Source organism: Gymnogyps californianus, chromosome 6 (assembly GCF_018139145.2).
Source record: "Gymnogyps californianus isolate 813 chromosome 6, ASM1813914v2, whole genome shotgun sequence".
NCBI classification, from domain to species: domain Eukaryota; kingdom Metazoa; phylum Chordata; class Aves; order Accipitriformes; family Cathartidae; genus Gymnogyps; species Gymnogyps californianus.
In genome coordinates this window covers 20,021,236-20,049,074 of record NC_059476.1, presented here as the reverse complement: position 1 = coordinate 20,049,074, position 27,839 = coordinate 20,021,236, and the positions used below count along the sequence as shown (strand labels likewise).

The 27,839-nt window shown below is 41.8% G+C and overlaps 2 protein-coding genes across 7 annotated transcripts; both read right to left on the bottom strand.

Annotated features, from left to right (window-relative positions):
• Positions 1-3,496: 3,496 nt before the first annotated feature.
• On the bottom strand, positions 3,497-8,057 carry CH25H (cholesterol 25-hydroxylase). 2 transcript variants are annotated; one of them, XM_050899069.1, is made up of 2 exons: positions 8,010-8,057; positions 3,497-4,998 (listed from the first exon to the last, which is right to left on the bottom strand). In XM_050899069.1, the coding sequence occupies exon 2, from the start codon at positions 4,869-4,871 to the stop codon at positions 4,047-4,049; it is 825 nt and encodes a 274-aa protein (XP_050755026.1). In that variant the 5' UTR covers positions 4,872-4,998; positions 8,010-8,057; the 3' UTR covers positions 3,497-4,046. The 2 variants fall into 2 exon arrangements, with proteins under 2 accessions (XP_050755026.1, XP_050755025.1); XM_050899068.1 differs by lacking the exon at positions 8,010-8,057 and adding an exon at positions 7,064-7,335.
• Positions 8,058-12,181: 4,124 nt separating this feature from the next.
• LIPA (lipase A, lysosomal acid type) lies at positions 12,182-26,615 on the bottom strand. Of its 5 annotated transcripts, XM_050898881.1 has the most exons (11): positions 26,204-26,614; positions 24,299-24,404; positions 23,956-23,959; positions 22,156-22,163; positions 20,248-20,446; positions 19,751-19,860; positions 18,975-19,111; positions 17,377-17,523; positions 16,088-16,159; positions 14,944-15,015; positions 12,182-14,167 (listed from the first exon to the last, which is right to left on the bottom strand). In XM_050898881.1, the coding sequence occupies exons 1-11, from the start codon at positions 26,306-26,308 to the stop codon at positions 13,934-13,936; spliced, it is 1,194 nt and encodes a 397-aa protein (XP_050754838.1). In that variant the 5' UTR covers positions 26,309-26,614; the 3' UTR covers positions 12,182-13,933. The 5 variants fall into 5 exon arrangements, with proteins under 5 accessions (XP_050754838.1, XP_050754839.1, XP_050754836.1 ...); XM_050898882.1 differs by lacking the exons at positions 17,377-17,523; positions 22,156-22,163; positions 23,956-23,959 and adding an exon at positions 17,766-17,786 and having other exon boundaries at positions 18,999-19,111; positions 24,284-24,404; positions 26,204-26,615; XM_050898879.1 differs by lacking the exons at positions 22,156-22,163; positions 23,956-23,959 and having other exon boundaries at positions 24,275-24,404.
• Between the last annotated feature and the right edge of the window lie 1,224 nt (positions 26,616-27,839).

Genomic DNA, 27,839 nt, shown 5'->3' with positions numbered 1-27,839 from the left:
AAGAAAAAAAAAACAGTGATGCACAATGCCAGTGCCCACCACCCGCTGACCGATGCCAGAGCAGCGATCCACCCCTCCTGGCCAGCTCCCCCCAGTTTATATACTGGGCATGACGTTCCATGGTATGGAATACCCCTCTGGCTAGTTCGGGTCAGCTGTCCTGGCTCTGCTCCCTCCCAGCTTCTTGCACACCTGCTTGCTGGCAGAGCATGGGAAACTGAAAATCCTTAACTTAAGCGCTACTTAGCAACAACTAAAACATCAGAGTGTTATCAACATTATTCTCACACTAAATCCAAAACACAGCACTGTACCAGCTACTAAGAGAGTTAACTCTGTCCCAGCTGAAACCAGGACAAGACTGTAGGCTGTGTTGTTTTTCCCCTGTGAAGTACTTGCATTTGATCAACATGAATAAGGATAAAGCCTTTTCCAGAAGTGAACATTGACTCAGCATGGCTCTAAACTTCATACGCTCTCCAAAGCACCTGAGGAGCACACTTTCCAGCAGCACTGAGAACGCACCCACTAAGCAAAAACCTGTCCCGTTGCAGTGTTGTATACTGTTACCTCTAAAATTGCCAAACGGAGTATCGTCTGAAAGACTCAGCCTAAATTTCAAGAGAAGTATAGTGCTGAATTGCCAGTGAGAACTGGGGAACTCCTGCAATTTGTAAGATCAGACAAAGAGTTCAATATTTAACCATGTGCCTAAGAATTAAGATACAGTTACAAAGAAATGCATAAAGTCTTCCTTCTCTGACCTTTATTAAATTAGGATTTTTAAAGATATAAAGTGGACAATAGCAGCATCAAAAATTTCATTTTATAGCTTCAAGGGTCTGTGCAAACATCCTCTATTTACTCACAAATGACAACAGATTAGCTTTCAGCAGATTAGATAGGAAGTCTGTGTGGCACATCATGTCACATTATAATGAGGAAGGAAGCTAGGAGAATTTTGGAACAGAAGAGAGAAAGTTGGTTTTGGTTTTCTGACATAAACCCTTACAATAGAGTGTCATGCTGTTCCATTTGTCTGGTAAAGACTTGTGGTAAAGACCATGGGGAAATGCAAATATAGGAAGTAACATCTCTAAAATCCTGTTTTAAAATCTCAGCACCATCAATACACAGAACTTGCTGTGCTCTCACGCTCAGCAGTACAGTATATGCTGAACTTTCAATGAAAACAGGAAAAAAACCAACTCTTATTTGCTTTATCTGCAGTATATGGTTTTGTCTATATTTTGCTTTTCGTTGAATTGCAAAGGCCTGAAGGTATATGTTTGTCTGGGTCTTCTGCTCATGAGTTTTTCTCATACGTACACCTAAAGTTATATTATCGTACACTGTTACAGAAAGTGCTTCAAAGTACACACAATATGCAAATGTTTTCAATCCCTCACGGTTTAGAGCCTAAGTTACCTTCAAAGCATTGGAGAAATAGGGACAAGGTATGCTAGGATTATGTCATGATGACGAAGTACAGATATTTCTAGCATAGAATTCAAATAAACCATTCCAGACATATACTAGTCAAATTTTCATTTGACAACTATTCTTTTTTGGTATTTTTTTTTTTTAGTATTCCAAGTTCATGCAATAACAAGCCTTTAAACCGAGATTCCAGGTCTGACTGGCAAGAGGTTCGGTACAGATATAACCTGGGGGAAATTCCATGTTTGAGGAAATGCATTCTTGGTGTGTGTCTGAAGTCATGCAAACGTTGAGGATGTGAGGGAGAGAGGAGGAGGCAGGATCATCATGCAGTACATTGCCTCCTTCCGTTGTCACTTTCGTCATCCTCACCACTGTTATGCTACACTGTCAATGCCAAATGAGACTATCTCACTTGACTTGACAAGAGCAAGCATAGTTTTGCCTGCAGCTGACTAGGACTTTTTCTCCCATAGTAAAGGATCTGTTATATCAACTCTTAAGCTTCATGCAAAAAAAGCAGAATAATCCCCATGGGTTCAGCTACAACTTTTCTTGTGGGATTTGCTCATAGGCTTCCTATAGCAACATATCCAAGTACCAGTTAGGCTTAACCTTGCTTACTTAGAGAGCCAATAGTACATGAAACAGACTGTTATAGTGTATAGTTACAGTATATAGTTATAGTATAAGGTATAACTCATTGAAACCACAGAGCACCCCGTCAGATGCTCAGTATTTGCCAAGCTGAATTAAGTGGGATTTCTAGAACTGAGAGGGTAACTTTGGGATACCTCAAAATGGCTAAACAGCTCAAAGAAATCAGAGACTATATTTTGCCTCCTGCATTTGGCAGAAAAAAAAGAGTATTTCCTTCTCTCTGTAGCACACCCCAAAATACTAAAGATTATAATCATCAGAAAGATTGGGAATTCTTTCTTTCAGCTGAATAGATGCATGGCAAAAATTCCAATTTTGTGTTCTTTTAAGCCTCAGGTTTTGCTCTCAGGATGTGTCATGTTCTTACCACTGAAAAGAAGGGTTGCTCTTCTGTGATATCCAGAGAGCAGAGCAAGTAGTTAAGTATTAAGATTGCAGCATTTCGTACTGTTTATGAAGATGTTTATGAGAATTATTTTCTGTTATCAAACAGATGCAGTGTCCAAAAGTGTTGTTCCGTTTGTAAGTTCACATTGTTGGAAATACTGAGGGTTCTCTCTCCTCCTGGACAAACAGCCTCTGTAAGGTCACACATCCGTCTAGACATAACATAATGACAAAGACATTTTTGGATGATGATGCGTAAGTGTTCATTACACACTCTACATTATTTGCACTTTCTCTTTCCCATCACTATCCTCAGAAGTTTATTAGTAATACAAGATAGAAGATTATAAGCATTACAATGTTATGTGGTGGATATAAGAAGTCCATATGGATCTCTGCTGAATGAGACATGGAAGACCTGCTTATCTCTTCACGCTTATTTTTTTCAGTGTGACTTCTGTGAGACTACATGGCAATGTTTTATATATAACTGTTCTTCTAGCAACATGTAGCCATTTTGTTTTATGGTTTAGGATCCTGAAAGGTTTGATTCTATTCCTCTGAAATCTGCTTGAAAGAATCACCTATTTTGTAGAAACCCTGTTTATATTCCTTGCCAGGTTTTTGCATGCAAGTAACAACTAATTGATGTGGTTGTGAAGGACCAGTGTGCCCTTTTATTAAGGGGCTGCTTAATGTTCTGCTCTCACACCATAAATTTAGTGAAAATTATTCAAGCTTCTCACAAATGTAATAATAAAATTTCACCGTGGCTTTTTAAACTGCATTCTTCAATATTCTGTATCTACAAAATTGAAAACTATTTAAAAATAACACGTGATGCTGGAGAAGAAGTAAATGGTTCATTTTTGATATAACGTGACACTATTTTAATAAGAAAAGTCTGAAACTCTGAAACTCAAATAAATGACACCTATGCAAAAGGAATCATACCTGTTTCTAATATGAACAGAGGAATGAATAAAATGAAACAGAATATAATTTTAAAAGAATGACCATATTTATTTTCTATTAAAAACAGACAGTACATCAAGGTTTAAAATACAAATATCAAAATTATTGCACAGTTAGCCAACTAGCTTTGTTTGGCAGCAATATTTTACAACATCATTGTGCAATAATATGCTCTGGCAGATTAAACTCCACAAAATCCATGATGTGTACCTTTTCTGTTTACATCATAAATCATCCTACAACAGTAAGATAATTGGTGTATGTATAAAACATCATACAGTAATACAATATATGCTTTATGAAAGCTGGAAAGAAGGGAAGAAGAGAGAATGTCTCTTAATATGTCCCTTACATCTTTGACTCAAACAAATTTAAGCAATAGATATTTACCCTCTCATTTGCAGTCATTTAACATAGGCAGTTCCAAGTATTCATACAATTACACATATATTAAGAGGATTTGTTATAAATAGCTATTGCTTTTATAGGCAGCTTCAAATATACAATCTTCTGTATGTCTTTGAAAAATTAATGTCCCAGTTTAGTCTATAAAAAAATAAGAGTTCGTCCACAGGTAAATATCCTTAATTAGAATGTGACTCTGTGAAGGTCCCAAAGAGTTTGTCCCAGTGGGTGAAGTAAGGAGCATAGTTTGATTTGAACTTCAGATGATGGAGATCATGATGTGGTGCTCCTCCATACAAACCAAAAGGGACAAGTCGGTGAGTTGACCACGGAAGGTCGTATCCCGAATGGTCCTCCACTGACAACCAAATGTTTACAAGGAAGAAAATCATTTCTGTCAAAGGATGGCATCCAAGGAGCACTGGGTTGATAGCAGCAAAAAATCCCAGTGAGAGCAATTCCCATACACTGGAATACTGTGTAGTAAGAGCAAACGTTGACACATGCTTGTGATGCACCTTGTGGAAGGTCTTGTAGAGCCAAGGCACCTTGTGATGAAGCAAATGCCACAGGAAGTACTCAAAATCAAACAGAAGCAGGCAAACTCCTACTTCCAGCAGGACCTCAGGCAGCTCTGGAGCTATCACTGGTAGGTTCATTGGTCTCCAGTACCAGTGGAGAAACGTCACCGGGAAGATCAAAACAACATGGTGATACACAGTTTGAATAATGCAAGGCACCATCATTCCAAGAGTTGGATAGTTCTGCGGCTGGATTTTGTATTTTCTCAAGTTTGGTAGTCTAGTGTTTAAAAAGTCCAGTGCAACATACGGAAGACAGAAAGCCATGTATGCTGTAAAAGAAAACAGCACTGGGAAAAACGGTGACTTGATCAATGGCTCCTTTGCTGTGACAAAGTCCCAAAGAGACTGAAGGCACAACCTGTCCCGCTGTCCAGCCATCGCGTAGCTGAGCAGCACTCCGCCTGGCAGGCTGCAGTTCATGCTGCTTGCAGTCTGAGAGGTCTGTAAATCCCGCAAGCCTTTATCTAGCCTGCTCAAGGGAAAACTCCGCCCATCAGAAATCCTCCTTATTTAGTAATCCGTAGCTTTAAAGAGGAAGTTCCCTTTCCTGTTATACAGAAGCGGTATAATGCATTACAATCTCAGAACAGAATTAGCTGGCCAGGATAATAATTGGAGCTCTACAAGAGACTTGCACAATAGAAAAAAATAAGCAGAAGTGTAGAACTCTAACACTGGAATTCAGAGGAAGAGAGGAGGAACATTTTCCACTCCACTTAGTGCACACACTTGAAAACCTGCTGTCTCTTATGAATTTTAAATTGTGTCATCCTTTGTTATCCTTTTGCCTTTATAGGTAAGGAAATACAACCTACCATTGATTTTTTTTTTTTTATGTAACTGCTACCAAAGATGTACGTGTACCTAAACCCCAGGTCTGACCTGTGAATGTTTGGTGGGTACTGGATGTGTGCAAACACACATTTTCTTGATGATCCCTTGGGTATACAACAGGCTAAGTCAAAACCTTAAGAAGACCTACACTATGCTTCCAGTCTGAATGTGGTGGCTGTGACTTATCTCCATCCACTTTTGAGGTCATGTTCTCCTTTATGCTCCTGTATCTACATGACATGGCAAAATCCACCTGACTTGACTAGATGCAAAATTGAGCCAACAACTTTTGAAGAACAAAATATCCCCCAGTTGCTGGGAGGAATACAAGGTAAAATCTCATTATGCTTCCAAAGAGATACTTAGTGACAAGTATTATTGCATTATTACAATATTCACTCCACATCTCAACAGCTCTTTGAGGAATATGATATGGAAATCATCCTTTACCCAAGTATCAAACTAACTTACGCAATTAAAAGATCCACTGGTTAGACCTACGTCCTTTAAAGGATCTTTGTTTGACCATAGGCAAGCACCCAGCAGACAGAAGCTACCAGGTTTGACTCCCAACGTTTCTAATCTGCTAAAAGTATTTTAGGGGTAAACGATGGAGGTTTTGATTTAACCACTAAGACATCACTTCTGTTGTGCTTTTAGAAAAAGACAAACAAAGCTTTAAACATTTAGGGAAACAGAACTTGCCATCAGCTTCCTATGAACTCATCTCTTTTGTAGGTACAGCATTTATTCTAATATTGGAAATGAGCTCAACTTCCTGGATGACTTTATTAGCTTGTTCAGACAATTTTAGTTCTTTGCTATTCAGAAAAGAAATCTGATGGGGGGAAATGGGAGACAGAATTTCCTTGCTTCTCAATAATTAAGAATGATTAATTAGCAGTGACCTTTTCTGAACTATGCATGGACTTCTCTTAATACTTAAGTTTGCTTTCAGTCTCAACTGTTTTCTCTTCAAGAGATTCTGCTCTTAAGGAAATGCAGATTTTGCTCTCTCCTGAGACTTCAAGGAGTTTACTGAAACAGTAACATTTTCAGTGCTATTATTCAGGCAATCAGAAGTTCTTTGTTGGAGACAGGTATGGTATAGCCTTCAAAGACTCTACCCGTTGCATATACATTTTAGAAATAGATTCAGATTTTCTGCTGTTGTGATGCTGTTCTGTTGAACTCAATTAATTCAGACTGTTGAATGTAGCGAAACTAAAACCCACTGAGACACTAATTTAATGGATGAGGGTCTATATCCAAGAGCTTCATTTCAGTCTTCTGACTGTATTTTATCCTGACCTCCATTTCACAATAAGGACATGAAAAATGCATTTGTAACTCAATCACCATCTGGGTCTGAAAATACTCTTGCGAGAGATGCTTTCTGTTGATTTATATAGTTACAATCAGAAATTACGCCTCCCAGATGGGATATGTGATTCTCTATTTTATTAGAATTATTCAGGGACTAAATTTATTCTATAATGCATTCCAAATCTGCCTAAAGGGAGATTGACAGAAATTGCTCAGCTGCCCTAAAGACACTCCTCCGACTAATCCCTAATAGCCGCGTGAAGTCTCAAAAAGTTTTAGAGCCACTGCTGCCTATAAGCTAAAATTTAAAGAACAGGCATTTTGCCTGCAGATTAGGTCATAGAAAAATATTCTTAAGCCCCTTAAGGAAAAATAACGGCATTCTGCAGTCTTATTACTAGTCTATCCTGCAACATGAAGCCCAAGCAAGGCGCAAGGCGAGCAGAACTTACCTGGGAGCCTGGCGCAGCCCGGAGCCGGCTCCGCACGCCGCAGCGCCGGCCGCGCTCCGCACCCCATCTGCTGGCGCTCCGGAGGATGGGCTCTGCTGGCAAGGCTTACCCCGGCTGGGTACTGAGTCAGGCTCAGCATGTGCGTATGCTCAGAAAAATGAATCCTCATGCATCAGAGAGAGAAAACCCTTATTCTCCAGAAACCGAGTTCAAGCTGTTTGGCTTAGCCACCAAAAAGCACTTATCACAGAGTTCCGCTCCGCTAACTTAGGTTTCTTTATCAGCGCAAGGTACAACGTGAAGAAAAGACGAAGTACAGGCAAATCCTTTCGGTACTTAATTCAGCAATATAACCCCAGCTTTTTTCACTCAACTTACGATGCTGCCAAACTTCCCCATGTGTTACAAGACTCTAAACGAGTCTCTCAAAAATTCAAGACTCCTGCTACAGAGTTTAGGTTGAAGGGCACATACTTTGGAATGAGGCCCCGCAAAGGGTCTTAAATAGATTCCACATGAGCACAAGACGCAAGCACCTAGCCCAGACTCCACTGTTAGGTACAAGCTATAAGGTAAACAGCAAAACACTAAGTGGGTAGGAAAATGAGGAAAAGTTAGCAGGAGGGAAAACCAGGATCAACATACTGAAACTAATGACACAGCAGCAGAGGCAAAATTTCCTTTTCCCTCCTCCTCTTCTCCCCCTCTGTACAGTAGGATTATTGTTGTACCAGAGATAAGGCAACGTCCCAGTGCACACTGAGCCTTCTACCAGAAAAAGGGTGCTGGGGAAGAGGGTTGATAACTTGTTCAAGAACAGTGGCAGGGAAGCAGGATAGTAACCAGAGCGAAGGAAGGCAGAGGCAGTCCCTTCTCTCGTCTTAAAAGAAATTGTTACCACGCTGGAAAAATACAATGAATTTGAGGTCCTCACATCCTAACTCACCTTACTCCAAGAGCCTGAGAGCAAGGAGACACACTGTTCAGCAGTACTGATGGCAGCTCTGCGAGGGTGCGTGTCTAAGCAAGCTCCTCACGCTCCCCCCGCGCTGGGCTGCAGCGGCCTCTCCGCATGCAACAGCACCCCCCAGCGCAGGAACCCACGGCCAACAGCCCCGCTCCCCACAACCAGCCCGTCTCCCTGCGACTACCTGCAAAGTAAATGCTTGCTTTCTGTTCACGTCACGGTTATCGGGACATGTTTCTTAGACTTTGTCAAAATTTTCAGGGATCACAAAATAGACACTGTTTTGCAGCAGGACAAAAAGTTGGTAGGCAGAGATCTGTCACAGGCCTTGTAGGTGTAACAGGTTGGGAGGGAAAGAGGGAGCTTTGCATATTTACATCTTTTCAACCTATAGTCTCCTTATGTTTAGGTACACTGAAATTCAGGATCTGAATCCAAAGACGGGACGTGAGCCTCTACTCCTCGCATCCCAGGTAAGCTGCTTGAACCCTGAGCCCATGGCTATGCTGAGTACTTGGGGATGAAGAACACACATTCCTCTTCAGTTTTGATGACAAACTTTAGCCTAAACACAAAATACTTTTCTTAACAGAACTAACACTTTTTCTTAATCAAAATATTTTCATACCAACACTCCACCTTCCTGACCAAGCTTCACTGAAAACCTCTCCAGCCAGCATGGAAAGAAAGCTTAATCAAAGGTCTTTTTAATGAATTCCTAACAATGGCTGGGGATGGAAAGCTGCCAGCAAAGTAAATTGTTAATTCTCAAGCTTTACCTTATCAGGATCGGTTTTCAAAATAATAACCATCAGGAAAAGATCCTAAAATTCTTTCATTTAGAATTCGTAATCCAGTAGTGAGAAACTGATTTGCATCTTCTACAACTACGCCTATTCATCATTTCTGGAGGAGTCAGAATGCAATATAGACACTTTTCAGCTCAGTATCCTCCCAAAATAATACTTAAGCAATCATGTTACAGGTGTGGCTACCGTCCATCCAACCTTCATAATTTTTTATTTCATTGATGATTTCAATGATTTTGTTCCTATAAAGTTATTTGAAAATAGGCTACTGGAGAAGAGAGGCCATTATTAGCATGCTCATGATGGGCAATGCTGCAGCATGAGTTTGTATTTTATAAGACATCAAAGAAAGGTGTCGTGATTTAACCCCAGCCGGCAACTAAGCACCACACAGCTGCTCGCTCACTCCCCCCCACCCAGTGGGAGAGAACTGAAAAAAAGTAAAACTCATGGTTTGAGATAAAGACAGTTTAATAGGACAGAAAGGAAGAAAATAATAATAATAATAATAATAAAATGACAATAATTAGAATATACAAAACAAGTGATGCACAACGCAATTGCTCACCACTCACCGACCAATGCCCAGTCAGTTCCCGAGCAGCAATCCACCCCTCCCAGCCAACTCCCCCCAGTTTATATACTGGGCATGATGTCATATGGTATGGAATATCCCCTTGGCCAGTTTGGGTCAGTTGTCCTGGCTGTGTCCCCTCCCAGCTTCTTGTGCCCCTCCAGCCTTCTTGCTGGCTGGGCATGAGAAGCTGAAAAATCCTTGACTTAGTATAAACACTACTTAGCAACAACTAGAAACATCAGTGTGTTATCAACATTATTCTCATACTAAACCCAAAACACTGCACTATACCAGCTACTAAGAAGAAAATTAACTCTATCCCAGCTGAAACCAGGACAAAGAAAGGGAGAAGACATTATAAATGCTTTAATTATAGGCAAATCGTCCACCAAGAGCCACATTTTCCTATATATCAGAAAACCTATTCAGCCATCAAGGTTTCTCTCTCATATCTTACTGATTAAAGCCATTTGTGACTTTTCATGATATTGAAGTATTCATGTTTCCTTTTTTTTGTATGGCACATTCACCATAAAGAGTAATTTATAGAAAACTGGTTTATTTTGTTCCCAAGCTGACAAAACTGTTTCTCTTACAGGGCCCAAGGGAGTAGGAGCTCTGCTTTACCACCACTTCCTATGCTGAGGCACTTCCATGTTGTTTGAGTTGATGTGTAAACTTTTGTCAGTGTTATCACTAGCTACAGAATCACTAAACAGTGTAAAAATGCTCTGCATTGAGCTAGTACATCATTCAGTACACAGCACTAATATACACGCACTCTACCATCCTTAGGCCTTCTACATGAAATGAACAGTGTGAATATACTTGCAGATGACTATAAAAAAATCCTTTTCAAGTTCCAAGCACAACATGTGGGCAAAAACACGTGCCTTCATGTCTGCATAAGCCCTTGTATGCCCAATTGTGTTGTACATCTCTAAGTCAAAGCTCTGGATCGTGCATTCACTTCAGATGCAACTGACTCTGGCAACCATCAGCTGAACGGGGACTACTTTCTTCTGGCTTTCTAGCGTAGTTTGATCACGTCACTAAATGCTGAGACTAAGCCAGCAGGTGTCCGATGCCCTCTGTTATGCTAGTATGCTTTTATATTACCCAAAGCCGACATTCACCCAACCTTCAACATCATATATATACACCTGTAACACAAAGATGTCTACAGAACAGGCACTACGTATGTAAGATCTGCTCTGAAAAATGTACCATTCATCACCGCTCATTCTTATTAGACCAAGCTTCTCACTCTTCTCCTCCATGTTCAGGGTGTCTTATTTTGCACATTTCCTTCCACTGACACATCTGCAAGTTTGTGTCACACAGTGCTTGTAACTTTAGCAAGCCAGGGAGAGCACAGCAGCTCACACTGCCCATAGCCATCCCTGCTCCAGCGAAGCAGAGAAGCTCCATAACGCTTTTGTGTAAAGCTTCCACTATTCTGGCTTTATTTCCAGGCACGCAGGAGGTTCATCAGCTGACAAAGCTGGCAACACAGGATTTAATACACCCTGCTATCTTGACTGCACATCTACTGTATTCAGAATGTGCAGAAAGGTACAGCCTGAGCATATTTATTACTGAAGATGACAAAGGTCAAAAGCTGGGTCAAACGTACCAAGTTCCCTGCCTTATTACATGGTTAAATGCTATTTATGAGATTACCAAACAGTCCGTTAAGCAATCCAATTACCCAAGGTTTAAGAATGTGATACAAGAAGCTTTCCACCATGTCAGTGGTTTGAAAGGAGCCTCACCTGGAGACTTAGAAAATGACTCCGTCTTGTGAGCAGTTATTTACAATTGATACCTTACTTCAAAGCCTCAGAGAAGTCCCCCAAAACAACATGAATGGCCTTTTAGGCTTAGGAAAAGCCTCTTTCAGGACAAAAGTAAAATGGAAGCTTACTTGGCTATTTTACTTTTTTAGGAGTGGATTGAGAGCAGCCCTGCAGAGGACTTGGGGGTGTTGGTTGACAAGAAGCTCAACGTGACCCGGCAATGTGCATTTGCAGCCCAGAAAGCCATCCGCATCCTGGGCTGCATCAAAAGAAGCGTGACCAGCAGGTCGAGGGAGGTGATTCTCCCCCTCTGCTTCACTCTCGTGAGACCCCAGCCAGAGAACTGCGTTCCACTCTGGGGCCCCCAACATAAGAAGGGCATGGACCTGTTGAAGCGAGTCCAGAGGAGGGCCACCAAGATGATCAGAGGGCTGGAGCACCTCTCCTATGAAGACAGGCTGAGAGAGTTGGGGTTGTTCAGCCTGGAGAGAAGGCTCCAGGGAGACCTTATAGCAGCATCCCAGTACCTAAAGGGGGTCCACAGGAGAGCTGGAGAGGGACTTTTTACAAGGGCATGTAGTGATAGGACCAGGGGTAATGGCTTTAGACTGAAAGAGGGTAGATGTAGATTAGATATAAGGAAGAAGTTCTTCACTGTGAGGGTGGTGAGGCACTGGAAGAGGTTGCCCAGAGCGGTTGTGGATGCCCCATCCCTGGAAGTGTTCAAGGCCAGGTTGGATGGGGCTTTGAGCAACCTGGTCTAGCGGAAGGTATCCCTGCCCATGGCAGGGGGGTTGGAACTAGATGATCTTTAAGGTCCCTTCCAACCCAAACCATTCTATGACTCTATGATTGTACTTGTTCTATGGATGAATAGTTGTGAAAAACAGACTTGGCTTTCTGGATTCTGTCCCAAAGATTCACATGCATTCATGAAACAACAAGAAGTGAAACACAACACGCTGCTCCAAACTCCAAGCAGGTCTCATGTTTATTGAAATATCCCAAGCTTAATAAACATGATGCACATGGCTCTTGCTCTATCACATACCCTCACAACTGCTAAGTTAGCCACTTTGGATTCCTACAGAAAATTCCTTTCAGCACAGCAAGGTGAAGCAAATATGGCTGCTACAAATATAAAGCAAACTTAGAGGTCCTACTAGGAATCACAACTGAAATATCATGAACCACTTTTTCCTTAAACAAAGCCTGAGGATTCCCTGAGTCTGAATTAGGAATAAAAAAACCCAACCAACCAAACCCTAATTTATGGTTATGCATCTTTTTACAATTTTATTTTTTTTTTTTTTTTTTACAAAAAAAGTTTGCATCAGTTTAAAATGCACTATTTTCTATGCCATGTAGAAAAGGCCTTTTACCCTGTTGGGATTACTGACAGAAATCTGGGTTGAATCCAACCATGGCACAGAAATTATCATCTGGACGGAGGCAACTGACTCCGCAGATTTTTCGTACATCTACATTTGGCATGGAACTTTTGTGCAATTCAGAGGGGCCGAAGTCCTCCGCATAGTCAATGGAAAGAGCAAGGCACCTATACTACCAACAATTACAGCTCCAAAGTCAGACCCCTGAAGCAGATGTGAATCCTCTCCCCCCACTGAATGGAGGCTTAGCCCCATTTTGAAGTGGAAACTGAGACAAATTGAAACTGCCATTAATACTGCCAGGCTTCACTAGGGTGTTGTATGGTTCCTGAACACAATGGTGGCAAGCACCACACAAGCAACTAAGAAGTAAACAGATCTTCAAAGCAGCAGATGATTAAGGGGAAAAGTCCACGCAAATCAAGTCACTCAAGCTATAGAATTTGCTTTGGCTCTTCCCTCGCCAGTAGTATACTGGGGGAGCTTGTTTTCTAGTGGTCAGTGCAAAGAAAACAAAACACAAGTATGTTACATCATTCTCCTTGAAAGCCATAACCTATTTACAAAGCTAACTGAGACTGGTATTTCTTTTAACTGCTTCTCTTGTTCCAGGAATCTGCAAGGGCAAATAACAATCCTTATCCATAGCTGGTATGGGAAACATGAAAGGCTTCAGGTACACCATTAAATCAAGAAAAATGCAGCAATGAATCAGTCCCGAAATAGGAGATTTCAACTGACAGTGGTGATGATCTCTGGCTTCATGACAGTTCTTCTGGGCAATATTGAAAAAGAAAGTCATCTGATGTAGCTAGCTTGTATGTGATGGCTAAAATAATAACGCAGCAAAAAGTTACTAAGTGCTTTTTAAAGTACCAGCACCAAATGGGTCACTGCAGTACAAGGAGTACTTCTGAAAGGTACTCAGAAACAGCAACGTACTGAGAAATGGCAGTGTTTTACACACAGTGAAATACTTACTGTTTTAACTGTCAAGCACCTGAGGTGCTGAATGGACTAACTTGTCTTTCAGACAGATCACTAAATTTATATGCACATGACATACTCCTCTTGTGCAGAGTCACACTGCTGTTTTTTGAGTACCATCATGCCATTGTGTGCAAAATCAGCAGGATACAATGAGGACTTCTGCAGGAGCGAGAAATAATACTGAGAAAAACAAACCAAACATGAATCCAATTCAGTAGTTACTGCTGGCATTTTAAAAATGCATCATAAATAAACAATGTAGCATTATTGCCAAAAAAGCATATGTTCCAAAAAGATGAATTCCTGGTGAACTAATACTCTGAAATACCATGCTGGCTTAGAAATACTTCCTAATCATGTTAATTATTTCATTATACATGCGGTAAGGTGCGTCAAGGCCCCAGATAAAATCCAAATGTTCCCATTCTGGAATGGTTTTGTGGTAAACCAAGTTTGTGATCTGAGTGAGCAGCATAGCAACATCCTTTGGGTCTGCCAGCCAGTCCTGTTCACCAGTCCACACTGCAGTTGGTACAGTCATCTCTTTTATTTTGTAGAAAGGAGGAGTAGACTGAGGAGGGGGAAAGTGAAAACCAAAGCATTAGAAAGAACAAGTCTTCAGTGTGATACTACACTGCAGTGTAACATACTAGCAAATGCAAGAAGAATGTGTCAGATTCTCATTTTCTCTTCCTCTCTTGGGCAGCTAGAGATGGAGTTCTGACTCAACAGAAAATGTAACTCCAAGAGTCCTGCAATATTATAGCACGCGTAGCCACAAAGATATGGTCTGAGGAGTTTACAAGTTTTGCAAGTTTTCAGCGCAGCAGAAGTCTCAGAGACTGCATCCCATTCAAGTTATTTCTAAACCTTAATCAAGTACTAAAAGTGATTGCCACTCTGAAAGTATGATACTGAAATCTTTCCCAGTCACTAAAAAGTGACAAGGGGCAAAATATTTTTAGTATTGCACACAGCAATTTAGAAACAAACATGCATGGAGATTAAACAGGCTGAGGATAAGCAATACACATGAATTGACAGTCTATGCCTTATTGTGAGAAGTGCAGTGGGATCTCGTGATCTAGGCAGGCAGGACCACCCTCAAGAAACAGTGTGCCATCACAACTTCGTATCCAAGCATGAGCTCCATACTGACTTAGGACTACCTCAGAGCTCTACAGTCCTGTCTTTTTTTTTTCTTTTGGAAAAGGCAGATCTCCAGTTGGTTACTGGGTAACACTAGTGGCTCTTTAGCATGCAGCATAAACACAGCACCCAGAGAAGTGCCCAAGGACTTTTTTTGTGACACTCAAGAATTATAACGTATCCATAAAAGGTGTCTACCTGGTTGTAGTGAGCCATATTTGCAGCCTTGCTTCCCCAGTCATAAGCTTTGAGTTCCCCAGTCTTCACAGCCTAGAAATAAACAAATATTCACACATACAAAGAAGAACTGCAACATTTCTATTGCAGGAATAAAAAAAGTATAGGTCATGTGGACAATAGGCAAAGGCAACTGACACGAGAAACAGTGAAATGCCAAGTATTAACAAGGACAAGTGTCACTGCTTTGCCCAGCGTCACAGGAGGGGGAAACAATAACATTCAACACCCTAAGACTTTGTCCCTTAAGATTTCATACTCTTTCATAGCAACAGTAGGAAAGATTAAGGAAAACAGTTTAGTGCATCCAAAGCCAGGATGTGGCAGCTCCATGCTTACTTCTGAAATATCTACCTTGCTGTCTAAATGTATATGAACACAGCATGGAGCTTTCTTAGAAAGTCTACTCTGTATGATTTACCACCTATTATTTTTCAGAAACAGAAGTCTAAATAACAGGGATCTGGGAAAAAAACCAGTCTTCACAAATTTCTTTCAGAGCCAACACTTGAACACTATGTACAGCAGAACGCATTGCTTCTGAATAGATAACCAAGTCCAGTTACAAGATCACAAGCAGCACTGGCCACTGCTTCCACAGCAAATGTCTTCTCGTATTTGTCAGCCTGCTGAGCAAGCTTCAGGCACAACAGCATCACAGGTACGAAAACGTGCACTGAGGTGAAATTCAAAATACACTAATAAAACAAAAAATTAAGCCAAACAGAATAGAACAGAACAGAAAGCCTGCTGCTTTTCACTGGCTAAAAATATAACTTGTAATCAAAACAGGGTTTGCTGAAAGGGGAGCAAATACTTGTTACAGCATCTCTCAGTTAAGTTATTCCATTGTATTGTTTGTTGGCCTGAAGTACTTACAGTTAGCCTATCTTCAAAGAAGTAGGCGAGAGGGGCGAGCCACCAAAAGTCAGTATCATCAAAGCAGCTGCAGTGAACAGTTGCCATTCCGACAACTGGCAGTTCCAGAATTTCACTTGGGCTATGCTACATACATATTTTGGCATTTTATTCTATTTAAATATCAGAGACATCAATATTCTACAAACAAGCTAGAGGCATGGACATTTTAGATTCTGGAAACTACCTGGCTCCAGTGGATCATGTTTTGTACAGATGTCCCCGCAGGGCAGTGTGTTGAATACACATCCACTCGGCTCTGCAACAAGATAATTAATACGGTTTACTCCTCACAGTGCAACAGTGCAACCATTATTGCTTCTTGAACAACTAACAGAAAATTTTCCATTCCTCTTAAATCTGTTATAAACAAAAGTTAAATGGAGCCATATATACAGATGAGGTAAAAGGTTCAAATGTTTTGGGGATTACTTACAATTAACTGCAGAATTTTAAAGCTGAACTTTAAACCTGATAATGATATCCCTTAAGCATTTTTTATATATTCAGAATATCTTTTAAAAAGTGCTAGTATTGTAAGAATTGGGAGCTCATTAACTAATATTTAGACGGACCTCCAGAGAAACCTTGCGTTACTCTACATCTAAACTAGTGACTGTCAATCCAAAGTGATTCAGAACTTCGTACACTTCGAGTTTAGAAGTACAAAATACCCAGGGGAAACTTAAATCCTGGCAGAAAAAAAAATATTATCCACCATTAAAACCATGAAAACTGTATGTGCTGAGCAAGAAAACATCACAAAACTGCACTTTCACCTTGATATAAAATACAAAAAATGTACTTTTTTGCACACAGAATGGTGAAAAAAATAATGCTAATTCTATCTCACTCCAATAAAAAAATCCTCAGCTTTCATCCACCTGTGGGTAAATGATACTACCTGATACCAGCTTCTACTTATTTCAGGGATTTAGAAACAGTTTCAGAAGCATTACGAAAAAAGGCGGTCTCACACCAGTTGCTGTTAACTAGCTTTTAGGTAACAAACAAGTCCTATGAACAAGTCCTTTGGAACAAGAACCACAGATGAAGCCATCAGCAGGGTCAGAAATTGATCCCAGAGAAAATAATTGCACACATCCGCTGAGAGACCAGAAAACTTCAACAGTTCTCTTGAAAATGGTTGAAAACTGTATCTTTATTCCTCACTTCCTTGCAAAAGGAATTAAATACTTGCACCATCATATTAATTCACTTCGCTTACCCACTTCGCCAACAGATCTAAAATAATGTATTTTAGCTTTCCAGTAACATTTTAAAAGGTTAATTCTATCCATCCAAGCTGGGCAACTACATCTATACCAAAGAAAGATACTCATCCAAACTCAGTATGATGAAGAAGGCATTAGTTTTTTTCTAATTAAATGTAAAGGACAACCAGTACAGTGACACACAGTCAATACTGCGTTAGAATTCACAATAACTCAGCTACTAAAAGTCACCAAAACATACCATATTCAAGTTTCTCTCATTAAAACCACACAGAAGAAAGAACATGTTGCCGCAAAGGTCATCAAGTATTCTGTGGGTGCAAACATGGGTAGCAAGCCACTTCAGCAAAGAATTCTGAGGGAGGAATTGTTTCTTTCCAAACATGTCCTACAAAATAACAAACACATAGGACAAACACGTAATTGCATAGAATGACCTGGGTTTAGTTTTTACACTACAACATTCTTGAGGTAATTATTTCCACTCGCACTGGTGACAGGTGTGTCATATGAAAATGATTTATCTCCTTATCAACCTTGTTTACAGTCCAATGGAAAGGTCATGGTTAGTGCTTCTGCTACAAATGATGCAGTCCATTACCCCTACAAAAAGTACGTGGGAACTGGGACCATCATTAAAGAATTCCAAACCTAACCTCAAATTCTAATCAGTTTTAAATTCAGTATTTCACAAGAGTACTACACAGCTTCTTGTCATGAGAATTGTTTAAGGCTAAAATATTTTAAGCTGCATCTGCTAATGTTAAATGGCTTTGTACTTCAACTTCCTCTCTTCAAACCATGTAAGAAAAACAAGTTGCGTGAGCTGTGGTGGCCACTTCCTCTTGATGAGTATTTTTAAAACATCCAAGGATTTGAAAATGGCCCCCTGAGCACTTCCTTAAAAAGTGACACAGCTCTTTAAAGATACAACTGACCCGTGGGTTTGTGGCTGTCATGTACTCCTGCACTCCAGTTTTTTTGCAAGTCACCATGAGAATCAAGTTCCTCAGCACAACATGAACATCTGCACAGGGCACTGATCAGCTACTATCCTCATTAGACAAAGTTCATTACACAAGGAACAGGAGACCATAATTGTTAGTATCACTTTTATGTATCTGCCTTTGGAGCAGGGAACTAATAATGCAAACAGATACGCATTAGATCTGTACAAGGTACATTAGAGAAGCGTTTATCTCACAGAACAAACAGCTCTGTGTGGGAATCTCCATGGGTGGTGGAAAGAAAAGTGAAGGTTAAAAATTACACATAGCAGGGTGTTCACAATGTCTGACTTCAGGCACTTATTGCAGCCTGCCAGTCTGCCTACTTTCCCTTTGATGTTAATGGCGAAAGGGAAACTTCTCCAGAGGATGATTCACAGCATCTAAATAAAGCTGCTGCTCTTAATCACCCTCTGAAGGATCCTCTTCTAATACTACATGGTTAATTGTGAAACAAATCTGTTAAAGTTCATGACAATTCAAAAGTATTGCGTATAAAGCTATCATATGACTTCTAAAACAGACCAACTACTTAATTAATCATGTGATTTCTGTAGCTTAAATTCTAGAAACACATAAATGGAAAAACATAATTTTATTCCATCTATTAAGCTGTAATTGTAAAATACTACTTTAAACTGATGCAAATTGTCTCGTTAGACAGCAGTAAAGCCAGAGAAGCCACTACTTACTTCCGTAGCATTATGGAAAAACTGGCCCAGTATTCTTGTCAAACATGTTAATCTAATCACAACTATTGTTTGCTATGCTGTTTTCAAATAGAAAGGGGGACACCTCATTTGGCTTAAAACATTTACACTCAAATACAAACCTTGAGTAGCAGGTCAGGAAACACTCCCAATTTTACCAAAGGGCTAGAGGCAAACTTGACTGTAGCTACTGGTGCCAAGGCAAAGAACATTTTGATTTTCTTAGCCAGCTGTGGCAAAGTTGAAAAAGCAATGAAAGCTGTAAATAATATAAGAACAATTAACAAACCTCACTTACACAAGTTAGATGAGAATTTTACCTGGCAGTGATTCTATAAAATCTAAGACGTGTTGAGTGTGCACAAGTATTTTTAGATTAAAAGTTTGATTGTTGTCTCTAGGATCAGTTTAGATATTTTAAATTAATCTAGTTACTATGGAACACAAATTAAATGAGGCAAATCAGAAGGATTTGTTTTCTTCTGAAACACAAGCTCATGCTAACCAACCCAACACTCTTCCAGCCCTTTCTATCTGCAGGTCTAAAAGCACCTGAGCCAGGCCTTACATACAGCAAAATATTCTGGAAATGGGAATCTTTATTCTACATGTCTGATGATTCTAATTTTATTATGCACAGTTCATCAATTTATTTTAATAGAAACTAGACTGGTGGCTAGCTGTGACTTCAATTTATCATTTCAACAGCTTCCCACTTTAAGTAAACACGGAACGGTTAAGTCTTTTCTTTTTAATGTTGATGAATATTCCAGGAAGCAGCTAAAAACCAGAAGCAGTAGATTTCAAAAGCCCTATTTTTTCATCATTAAACCACATACGTGGAACTTGGTATCATTTCATACGCAATATATTCTAACAAATGCATATCTTCACATACCCATTGTGGTGCCCTGTGAATGGCCAACGTAAAATACTTGTTCCTGGCCAGTCTTCTTCAAAATAAAGTCCACTGAGGCTGGAATGTCATACTTAGCCATTTCATCAAAGCTACAAAGCAAAGATAAAAAGTCAGTTGTGTAAGTAAAGTTATCAGCGTGGAACAGCTGCACAGAGCTTTACTGCACTGCAGATCAGTTGTGTGGACATAAAGAAAAGCTTCCTTTGGATGAAGCAGAACATTCTGGTGATTGAGTCTTCACACCAAGCACCGGTGAAAACAATTAATATTCTACTGACCATGTATGAAGGCTGCCTCAGGACACTATACTGACCATAAAACCCCTTTACTGCCCCTACATATGTGACAGCACATGTAACCAGAAAACAAATATCCTGTACATTCACAATGTGACTGAACTGAGATGATGGGTAAAGAGAGGAAGAGAAGCCTGCTCGCAAACAGTGTGTGTAGTTTCTCTAGCAAGACGAGGATACCTGAAAACCCAGAATTCTTCTTGCTTCACTGTGAAGCGCGTATGTTTCCTGGACCAGGTGTTCCCTCTGCTGTTTCCCAGCCATACATCATAGCCAGCATCTGCCAGCATAAAGCCGAGGCTGTTGTAATCCAAGTTTGTGATCCAATTGCTGGCATCTGCAAGCAAACCATGCTGCAGAAACACAGCAGGCCTTGGACCTGAAAAACAAAGCATTTAATATAGCTTTCCGTTCATCTGGAATTGAATGCCTAAGAATAATTCAAGTGAGTTACTGAAAGTCTGCTTTAGATTTGCACTTTGAATATTTAATCTACTTGACTTAATCTACTAAGATTCGCAATTTGTATAATATTCATAGTGTCATGAAATCATGTGTTTTCACAAAATGCTACTTTTTATCATTAAGAATTTTAAACTAGCAACTTGTTAGTTTCCTAACTAGAGCAAAAGACTCCTTGAAGTTCAAAACAGACAGCAAACGTGCCATAAGCAAACATGAGAAAAATGTAGAAAAATACAGGTAGCCCTTACAACTGTTTCAAACTCACAAATACTCAGCAAAGTGGCCCAAACACAGACAGCTAAACTACTTATGACCCTTGCCCTGCCCCTAAACCTGGGGAAGACATTCCCATATATGTGCTACTGAGATCTTTGTTTTCCAGTTAAGACAATGCCAAACTAGGGTGCGGAGCTGTGGAAATCTCTGCAACTGCTACTGATATTATCTCTATGCAACTCCTTTCCATTATCAAAACTCTGGCAGAACCTCAAGAGCAGTAGCCAACAAGGGAATCTATGTTTCAAAGGACTTTCTCCCCTTGACTTAAGTAGTTAAAAGAACCACAGTCAAGACCCAGGCGGAATTTAGGAAGCCTCTCTCCTGACTTCCCCATCCTGAAAAGCGAAATGACACCTTTATGTGGAATACAGATTAAAAAAATTGAAGGTTCCTGCCTCTACACAAAGAAAATAAATTAACATATAATCCTTTAGGAGGAACATGACCTTCAGAAAATCCAAAGACCTGTCTCTGGATCTCACAGTAGCACAGGTGTTTTGGGGTTTTTTCTGCTTTAATAACTGAAATCTGATAACATGGTAACTTTAGCTCAATGCCAGAGATTACTCAGGAATCTACCTCCTCCAATGACACATCATTCTACTACAATACTAACTCACGCAATACTTCCTCCATTGATAATTTAGACTTGGATCTTTCAGCAGAAACAGCCAAATCACAACTGTTTCAGTCACCTACACCCTCCATTCCAGGTCACATCCGTAAATGTTTGCTGTGAGTTCCAAAATCCAAATTAGCAATATTCCTCCCTCCTGGCAACTTTTATACCTGTGATGAGGAACCTTTTCAGTGCCTGCTTTTCCCATTTTGTTAAAAAACCATGTTGTGGCATACTGTCCCTGCAACCAGAGCAAACCTCCAGCAGTGCCAAACTGGCACTGGAGACGACGCAGTTCAACACAACTGTTTACTCCGCTGCAGTAATACTTCATTGCCTTATGAACAGTGTGCAGGATTTTCAAGCCTAACATTAAACTTGTTTTCAGTAATGTTCACTTTTAGCTTTGAGACCTTCTTCCCTTTTACTAAACTCAGATCAACCAACTTCCAATTTTTTGAAGAACAGGCTCTCCTCAAGCTGCTACTTGCATGTTTCATAACACAGGAAAGGGAAAATTGTTTAACTGCTTTAATGCTTTAATTCTGTTCTCCTATTAGCCTCCAATTTCTGCCAGTTCCTTTTTCACTTTACCAAGCAGTCACCAGATCTGCACGTGAATTGCACAATCATATGACAAACTGACTTGGACAATAATAATTTTGTATCACCTCTGATCCTAAAAACCCCAGAGGGAGAATAAGAAAGGTAGGTCCTTAAACTACCCTTTCCACTATAGCACATTTTGTTCTCTTCACTGCACCCCCAAGAAGTGGAAGACAGACTTATTTCCATGCCCTTCTTACCCATGCTATGCAGTTGGTTTAGATTTTTAGTTAATACTAAAGTGAAAAATCCTTGATGTTTTGCTTTTAGGTTCTCTGGACAATTTCCCTGGTTTTTTTTTTTTTTTAGCTGAAGAACTGTAGGCTTTGTTCCAAAACACCACGTGATACATAATTCCAAGGGATCCTATTCACATTATGCAGGTATTGCAAAAGAAGAATTATGGCATATATACGCTAAGTCAGCAGTAACACATCATTGGTATCTTTCTGAGAAAAGATACCAAGTCTATAAATCTTAAGATCAACATGAACTTTGAAATCTTCATTCTTCTAGGAGATCATACTTCCCCAAATGTGCTCAGTAATCCTTGTTTTTAAAATTAAAGCACTTTGCAAAACATGAACTTGGGGTCGAGGGTGTGGCAAGGGGAATGTAGAGAATTCCCACAGGTCAGGAAACTTCTGTTTGCTTATGTCATCGATGAAGGATTCGACAAAAATCAACAGGTACAAAGGCAGCCTGTCTTTTTCCTGTGGGCTTCTCTGAAATTCTTAAGTACAAAGACACCTGCCAGGTTTGACTGGCCTCGTCCATGCGCTGATCTTTACACACCCACCTTGTGAGAGACAGCGGACAGTGCAAACATCCTAACTCATACAAAACCAACAGATAAGGTCAGGAAGACTGTTGCTTGGCCTTTGGCAGAGGGTTTTTCCACAGGTCTTGTTCACACCAAAGGCTATAGAACAATCACTGATTTCTTTTGTGCGCTCCATGTTTTTACCTCTCATCCTAGTTTTTTTTCAGTCCAAAGGCTTCTGAGGCAGTCCTTAGAATATGTACAGTTTCTATGCAAACAAGCTGCTGTTGTATGCATGCAATTGTCTGTAGCATCTTTTATAAGGGGTGGCAACAAGACTGATAACAAATTCAGCCATTGCTGTTCAAATACACTGTTAATTCCATATGCAGTGTACGAGGACAGCAAGTCAAAGGCTACACGTCTCCTCTTCCACATACATTTGCCTCATTCTTAAAGCATTCCATCATTCAGTCCTTGCAAAAACCTTTGCCTGTATCGCTCCCTTAAGTTTCAGCTTACATTCCACCTATCCTTCCTCTCCCTCACCTCCTCACCTGTGCACCCCCTGCATCCCTTCCATGTTTTTATACCAGCTTTCACAGTAATTCTTACAGCTTCTAACAGTGCTCTGGCGGCACATGCCAATGCTCCTCCCAGTCCCCCATCCAATCCCATCCATAAAACAACCTGGTCTGGGCTGACTGTTGTCAACTACCTGTTACATATCCTAATTTGCAATATATTTTAAAATGTATTGTACTCAAGATGTTCTGAAGGGATTTTATCTTATTATATTGTTTTACCTATTTAAGCAGCTGTGTAAAATATGACACTTCAGTAGTATGCAGTATTGGTCTGGCTTGTACCTTACTGCAAAGGGAGCTTCAGAGAGGTTAACATTAACAAACCAACTCTTATTTTATGCAGAAATCAGGCAGTAATTATTTTCTGAACGTTGTGGGAACTCTTGTAGATTAGTTATATTTCACCAAAAGAGGCATGTGAACTGCCCCTACTTCTGAAAATGGTCAGGCATTTTTAACAAACTTATTTGTTATAAAGAAGCATTTTTAAAAATGGGGTTTGAAATAACCCAACAATGTTATAATCAATCTCTTTTCAAGAGACTTTATTACTTAAAAAATAACCCAACAAATCTCAACCCTTATTTTCCACTTCCTAGAAAATCCAGGCCTCTCAGCCCTGCAAAAATTCAAACAACAATGAAGGGCTTGTATTAACGTCACAAAAAGGCAATGTCAGGAAAATATAGCTTTCTAACTCCTTCTCCCTTCCTTTACTCAAGTCACTCGACATGTGCCTAATCTATTTTGGCCATAACATTCACCAATAAAACATTCTAACTGCACAGGTCATATAGTCTTTAATCTTTTTCTGGATTATTACAGGAGCAAAAGTTTTATAAATCAAAGAGAGCTTTTTGACGACTTCCCATTTTTCCAAGCAGACACAAATCTTACCCTTGCTCCTCTCACGGCCTTTTCTTCCATAAGGAATTCTGTTAACGGAAAGGATATACCCATCTTCTGTTGTCACTTCGTACTCCTCACTAGGGTATCCCCTGAAGGTAATAATTTGACTCTGAAGAAAGAAAAGAAACCGCCCTGGAGTCAGACTGCCAGCCTCCGCAGTTCATTAACATGTGCAAAGTACTCTGGGTTCCTTCCAAAGATGGCAATGTGAAATTAAAGAATGTGGTAGGAATGTGCCACGCCACCCACCTATTCGACGCAGACAGGTTTTCTTATGAGACTTATCCCAGTACGGAGTCAGGAACTAGCCAGAGCACAAACCTTATCCTAGGAATCTGGGAGGACTCCCTAGCCTGTCCCCATCCACTGTCATATTAGTTACAACACACATGCTGCTTACAGCGAGTAAGGAGATTGAGGTGTTGAAAAGGAGATTATGATAACAGGGTGAAACACTGAGACGCTGATTTGGCAGACAAAAATTGAAACTGCTCTCAAGGAAAGCAGTATCTTCCAGTAACAAACAAGTGAGGACAGCAAAAAGCCACTGGCACCACAGCGGCATATGGAAGAAGAGATGGAGGGAAGAGTTCACCTCTCCTGAAGGGAAAGGCTTCTTTAAAAACATTTCAGATTTATATCTGAACTGTATGCCAAAATTTCTGTTATACAGAGGACACAATCATGTTTAGGCAATGTGCTGAAATGAACCACAAACACAGCTGCTTTAAAACACTAACACTCTTCACATGTGCGAGCTGCTGACATTGCCACCTCACCTCGCAGTTTCACGTGCCATTTCTTTAACCTTTCTCCTCAAACCTTATGTCTGTTGCAGAGCTTTTAAGTGACTTTGCTGACAAGCCAAACAAGAAAATAATAATAAAAAACCCCACACTTGTTTAACATTATGATTTCATTAATAGGTTTATCTCCCATCTCTTACGTCTTATGCTTTATGTTATTTTCATTTAATGCCACTCCATTAGGACAGAGAACTTGCTATTTAATTGGTTTTATGACACCAACCGTGCCTTGAGAAAATGTAAGAAATGCAAGACATGATCGGAGTTCTACTCTTAGGCTGCTGAGCAAGGAAGAGAAGGAGCATTTAATTAAACATGCTATTTCTTTTATATATATCTTTAATCATAATACAGTGACATTAACATTCCAAAATTATTTTAAGGCTAAATTCCATTTGAATGCTACTAGCCTTAGACTAAATGACTATTTTCAGTCCTCAAAACAATATTTAGATTATCCTGACGACTTCTTTTCTTATACACCTTAAGCATTTCTAGCTTCAAGTATCTTCTCACACATGTGAAAAAATGGCACAGTATAGATGGGGCAGAGGAAAGAGCAACTAATACCAGTTACTAACAGCAAATATTTTCTGGAGTTGGCTATTGCGGCAGAAGGAGAATAAAGTTAAGAGAGTAAATGCCAAATGGGAAGAAAAGCAGTTGTGGGTAAGAACACGGGAGCATTGTGCTAGCAGCACAAGTATGCTTCATAAACATGCCCTCTTCCAGCAGTTAAGAGTGTCCTGACTCTAGCAAAAACCACAGATCTGGATCAGAAAATACGTGAGAGAAAGATCAGCGGCAACAAGGGACCAAGAAGGACCTGGAAGGAGGAGAAGAGAAAGACGACGTATAAGCAGAGGGTGTAAGCAGCAGCAGCAGGCTGACCGCTGACCAGTGGCTGAAGTCTCCCGGGGCTTTCACCGCGGCTGCCGAGGGCGGGAGGGACCAGGCTTGCGCCCGTGGAGCCGTGAAGGGGCCGCACGCCGCCCAGACCCCCCTCTGCTCCTCTCCTCGCCCCGCTGCAAGCCCGCGGTCACAGCCGGTGACAAGTCGCGGCCACTTTTCTCTCAGCGCCGCGCCCCGCCGCTCCACTCACGATGTTCATGTTCGTCTCCGGGTCCACATTTCTCCTCCCTCTGGCGAACGCGCCCGAACCGGCGATGCTCTGCAGCAGGAAAGCGGCCACCACCAGGCCCCGCATCCTGGCCCTGCGGGAAGGTGGCGGGAGCCCCCGGCTCGCCGCGACGAAGCAGAACCCGGCGCTGGGGCGGCAGCGAGCGGGCCCCGCCGAGGCTTATGTGCCGCCTCCGCCGCGCGCGGCGACCGGCACGGGACCGCGTGACAAGGGCGGGGGCGGCCGCCCGGCTGACAGGGCGAGGAGGGGGGCGGCCGCGCTCCTGTCAGCGGCGGGGAGGCGGCGGCGGGCCGGAGGCGTTGTGCGGCCCCGAGCGGCTGAACGAGCGCGGCCGACCCCGCCGCACGGCGCTGCCGGGCTGGGCGACCAGGTGTGTCCCGCACCCCCCCCCTTCGGGAGACTGAGGCCCGGCGGAGCCACCCGGCGGCGGGACGGCCCGCCCTCCGCGCAGACCTGCTGCCGCGCCGGCACCGGCCTGCGCCCCCGCCCGCCCGCCGCTCCCAGCGCGGATGAGCGCGGCGCGGCGGGAGGAGGGCGCTAGGCCGGCGCCGCCGCTCAGGCCATGCGGCGCGGCCTATCGGCGGCGGCGGCAGGGGCCGCCCGGCCCACCCCGCCGGGCTCCGCGGGGCGGGAGCCCGCCCGGGGGCGGTGGCCGCCGAGCCCCGCGCAGCCCCCGGCCGCGGGCCGCTGTTGCCTCCCGCTGCCGCCGGCCCCGCTCGCCTGGCGGCGGGCCGGGGGTGCGCGGCCTTGGGCTGCCTGAGCCGGCGTGACTCAGCGTTTCTCAAGTAACACCTGTGTAGATGCCGCCCGCCCCCCTGGAATCCATTTTCAGAAATCTTTCGGCCCCGAGAACGGCGCCCATGATTTTTGCTTCCCAGCCCTCCTCGTCTTCTGCATTTGCTCCTCACCTGAAGTCTCCAGAATCCTCACAGTGCCGCCCTGCGAGGGTATGTTTTATTTTCTGCCCTGATCCCGCCACAGAGCCCGCAGCAGTCTCCAGGGAGAAAGCAGCAGCAGCAAGGAGAGGGTGAAGCCTCGTCCACCACGGCCTCTCCCCGTAGCGGGGGCATCCCCGGGGGATGCCTCGCCAATGTGCTGAACGCCTGCACCTCGGGAAGAGCCGGTCCTCTGTAAGGACTATAAAGCGTTGTCAGCAATCGCTGTTATTCTTACACAAATAGATCATCTATCTATCCATCATCTTTGAGCATAGTCTAAATATGTCAGATCTAATACAAATGGGCTTAAGTTACATGCAGGCACGCAGTTCCAGCAGGGTTATCATCACAGCTTCTTGCAAAACTGTTTTATCTTTATGCTCTGAGGCAACTAATTGGCACTGCATTGCATATCTATAATTTCCCAGAGAAGCGTGTCTGAGGTCAGGGGACGTGTGACCAGGCTTGCAAAAACTTGGACCAAATTCAATCCTATAATATAAATATTCGTGTTACTAGGTCTAGGCCATAGTAATATCCTCAGAATAATACAGAAACCTGATATAAAATACACAGTGGTAAAGCAGGAGTGTGTCAAGAACAGAAATGTTTCTGTTTATTTAGAAAGCATTAAGATTTTAATAGAAAAATCATTGAAG